The sequence below is a fragment of the Triticum dicoccoides genome, chromosome 4A (assembly GCF_002162155.2).
Source record: "Triticum dicoccoides isolate Atlit2015 ecotype Zavitan chromosome 4A, WEW_v2.0, whole genome shotgun sequence".
In the NCBI taxonomy this organism is placed as follows: domain Eukaryota; kingdom Viridiplantae; phylum Streptophyta; class Magnoliopsida; order Poales; family Poaceae; genus Triticum; species Triticum dicoccoides.
Window position 1 is genome coordinate 667,334,966 of NC_041386.1, and position 4,112 is coordinate 667,339,077.

The 4,112-nt window shown below is 47.4% G+C and overlaps 1 protein-coding gene across 1 annotated transcript; it reads left to right on the top strand.

Moving 5' to 3' along the window:
* The first annotated feature begins 2,311 nt into the window (after positions 1-2,311).
* LOC119287835 (probable O-methyltransferase 2) lies at positions 2,312-3,835 on the top strand. The gene is made up of 2 exons (XM_037567467.1): positions 2,312-3,175; positions 3,254-3,835. Exons 1-2 carry the CDS (start codon positions 2,366-2,368, stop codon positions 3,551-3,553), a joined length of 1,110 nt encoding a protein of 369 aa, XP_037423364.1. The 5' UTR covers positions 2,312-2,365; the 3' UTR covers positions 3,554-3,835.
* Positions 3,836-4,112: the final 277 nt, after the last annotated feature.

Sequence of the window (4,112 nt, forward strand, 5' to 3'; positions counted from 1 at the left end):
ATGAATATGCATGTTATTGTATAAACGGTGGATCTGTTTAATTGTGTACAGAGCCAAAACGCAATATTTTTTTTGCAAAAGTTAGCAGTGGCGTGGGGGTAAAGATTACCAGTAGCACTCAAGTAACAGTAGCGCTGGCTAATAACACGCGTTGAAGATAATTATCAGTAGCGCTGGGAGGAAGCGCGCTACAACTAGCTTTAGATACGAGTTGCACTGGGCAAAACAAGCGCTACTGCTAAAAAATAGTTGTAGCGCCGTAGCAGTAGCGCCTGCCCGCGCTACTAATAGCAAAAAAAAACAGCGCTACTGCTAAGGGTTTTCCTAGTAGTGGTATCTGGGTCTTCCTATAACCTCGGATAAACATTTGGCTAAAGACATTGCTCCTACGGTGGCCAAAGTTGGCCATTGTGTCATACCCTGGAGGGGTAGATATAATACCCAGGGTGGTAAAGTTGCCTTGATTAATGCCTGCCTTACTTCCCTCCCAATGTTCCTTATGGGATTCTATCTGCTTACGATGGGCACTCACGCTGGGTTTGACAAACATAGGGGTGCCTTTTACTGGAACGCGGCTGACAATAAACGCAAATATCGCATGATCAAATGGGACATTATTTGCAGACCAAAAATCCTTGGGGGTTTGGGCATTATTAATACTCTTGTCATGAACAAATGCTTGATCATCAAATGGTGGTGGAAGATCATGACAACCACCTCGGATAAACCTCTTTGGTTCAACATCCTCAAAGCTAAGTATTTCCCTTCTTCTAGCCCTATGTTTGCTCGCGCCTCGGGGGCTTCTCAGTTCTGGAAAGACCTTGTTAAACTCAGGCCAATTTTCCAAGGCCTCGTCAAGTTTGTTGTGCTCAACGGCAGATCCACTAGATTTTGGCTTGATTGGTGGTGTGGTTCGACTACGTTGGCAAACTCTTTTCCTGTTCTTTTTTCTTATTGTCCTGACCCTGAGATCTCAATCTTTGAGCTCTCTGCCAATAATTGGGATCTGCAACTTTGTCGCTCTATTTCTCCTGAAGAGTTGGTTGACTGGCAGCGCCTTGTTGCCTTCTTCCCTGTGCTCTCACAGGAGGAGGACTCGGTGGTGTGGCCCCACTCCCCTTTCGGTCATTTTTCTGTGAAATCGTTATATGCAGTGGAGATTATTGATTAAGGAGGAGGACATGGATGTGCTTGATATGATGATATCCAAGATCCGGGCTTTTGCTATCTCCCTTTCTCCAGTTCAAGCCGACAGTTAGGAGTTGTTGGCGCTGATGTTGCTATCTTGTGTCTCTCCGGCCTGCGTGCTATGTACTGGCCTGGGACCCATGTACGTTCTTCTTTAGCCTGTGAGGTCTGGTTGATACTCTGCATGTTTTGTGTGGATGTTTGCTGTGGATGGTTATGACTCTACCTGATGGCTTTATTTATAAAGTCGGGCTCTGGCTTTTTCTCTAAAAAAAACATGCATGTCACTCGGTGGTTGGATCCGGCGAGGCCGAAGCTCTGCAGTATGCAGACGGAGAGATCACAGAGGTCGGTAACAGTACCCTGGTGGGCCGTAAGCGCATGGGCAGCATTCGATGGGCCAGAAATGGCAGAGACCATGGCAGGGGCGACTGCCTGATGGTGTGGACAATCGGGGCAGAACTGAGATACCCATCATGGAGATCTGGGGGGTCGCGAACATCAATAGTCCACGCCAGCAAGTGTCAGTTGTCTTCAATATTTTTTCTGCAAGGTTCTAGAGATAAGATCTGCGAGATCAGACTCCCCAGGCAATCAATAGTGTCAACTATCAACAACCCGTTTAAATAATGAAGATCTGGAGAAGGTTCTTTTTTTTTTCCAGGGTAAAAGGAGTTTATAAATCAAGCACCTAAGGAGTACCAAATGTCCTCAGCAGGCTCAGATCGAAGTCATACAGCAATGCGCTTCTCCTTTCTACCAAAATTAGCTATGAAATGACTCTCAAAGTTTTGCTCTCTCCTAATGTGCTTGATTACAAACTCTCTTCCTTCAACCACATTAATTTATCAATTCATGAAGATCTGATGACACATGACAGCTCTGACGCCACATTACTACAATTGGGACAGTGGACCATGTGTCGCGTGAGACTGATTTGGGCTGCCTACACACTTACATATCCATTTTTTTATAGCCTCGTGTGTCGCGAGTGAGTAATTTGAATTGACACCTTTCGCTCCGCAGCTAACCAAACATTTACACGATTTACTCCTCAACAGTAGTAGGCTAGCAGCTATATATAGACACTTGCATGCTACGCAAAATCTACGCAAAAGCAACACAATCAGTCACACAGTCATCACATAATTGAACAGAGAAAGGGAGAGAGAGAGCAATGGCGGCTCAGGCTGAGACCATTGAGGTTCCCTCGGACGCTGAGCTGCTGCAGGCACAGGCTGACCTGTGGCGCCACAGCCTCTATTACCTCACCTCAATGGCGCTCCGATGCGCCGTCGAGCTTGAGATCCCGACGGCCATCCACCGCCTCGGCGGGGTCGCATCGCTGCCCGACCTGATGGCCGCGCTGTCCCTTCCCTCGGTTAAGATGCCGTTCCTTGGCCGGGTCATGCGTGTGCTCATCAACTCGGGCGTCTTCGCCGCCGACAACGACTGCGAGTCCGGCGTGGAGCTCTACCGCCTCACCCCGCTGTCCCGCGTTCTGGTGCATGGCGTCGTGGCGGACGAGCACCATAGCCAAAAGTATTTCGTGCTTGGTGTCACCTCGCCGCACTACACGGAGGTGGCGCTGGGGCTGGCCAACTGGTTCAAGAAAGACATCGAGCCACCGGTGCCGTCACCTTTCGAGGAGAAGTTCGGTGTGCCACTCTTTGATGAGAAAACTGCCCTCCTCGACGAAGAGCTTGACTCGGTTTCCAACCAAGGTTTGGCTGCCCACGACAACCTTGGGATCGCCACCATACTACGTGAGTGCGGTGACATCTTCAAGGGGCTCGAGTCCCTGACTGACTGCTGTGGTGGTGATGGTACGACGGCGAGGGCCCTCGTCAAGGCTTACCCTCACATTAAGTGCACTGTTTTAGACCTTCCGAAGGTGATCGACAAAGCCCCAACTGATGGTGTCATTAACTATATTGTGGGTGACCTGTTCCACACTGTGCCACCATCTCAAGCCGTGATGCTCAAGGTATGACATGATAAGCTACAACTCATAAAATTCAGGCTTATTCATATTTCATTCTTCAAAATTTACCTATTTTTGTAGCTTGTGCTACACTTTTGGAGCGACGAGGACTGTGTGAAAATCCTGGCCCAGTGCAGAAAGGCCATTCCTCCACGTGAGGAGGGAGGAAAGGTGATAATCATAGAGATTGTGGTTGGACCTTCCTTAGGGCCAGTAATGTTTGAAGCCCAACTCCTGATGGATATGCTCATGATGGTAAACACGAGGGGTGGCCAACGTGATGAAAACCACTGGTCCGAGCTATTCAAGAAAGCCGGATTCACGGACTACAAAATTGTGAAGAAATTGGGAGCTCGATCCGTCATCGAGGTCTACCCGTAAGATATTGTGCTTTAAAGGTGGAAATAAAGGAGGTGCTTATTTTTCTAAGGGAAAGTTCCACGGGTCTTGAAGTAGCTGAAGTATAAACATTAGTTGCTTTACGGTCCATGTGACGTTCGATTAGAAAAGTATTAAAGCACTTGGTATTTTCATATGCATGTGTTTGCCATGCTGGTGTGCTCCAACAACATCTGCTTGTAGTTTGTTGTCATGCCTATCATGTATTATTGTCGTATTCTATTACTATCCGTATCAATAATATCATTGGTTATTTCGTGCTAAGTGGAAAAACTGGAACTGCATGAATCGCATGGCTAGCAATCCACAATATGATAAAGTAGAAATAGGATTAATGTAAATGGGAAAGATAATGTATGGGGCTCTCCAGGTAGCTCACTGTGACACATGTACCGATGATATCATCCCATTGTTACATTGGAGCCTCATATGGAGCCTTCTAATGGCGTCTGGAATCTGAGCCGTCGGATTGTCCATCCAAACAAATCCCAGACGTCGGATCTTGTGATGAAACGATCTGGAACGCTGGATCAACTCTGAT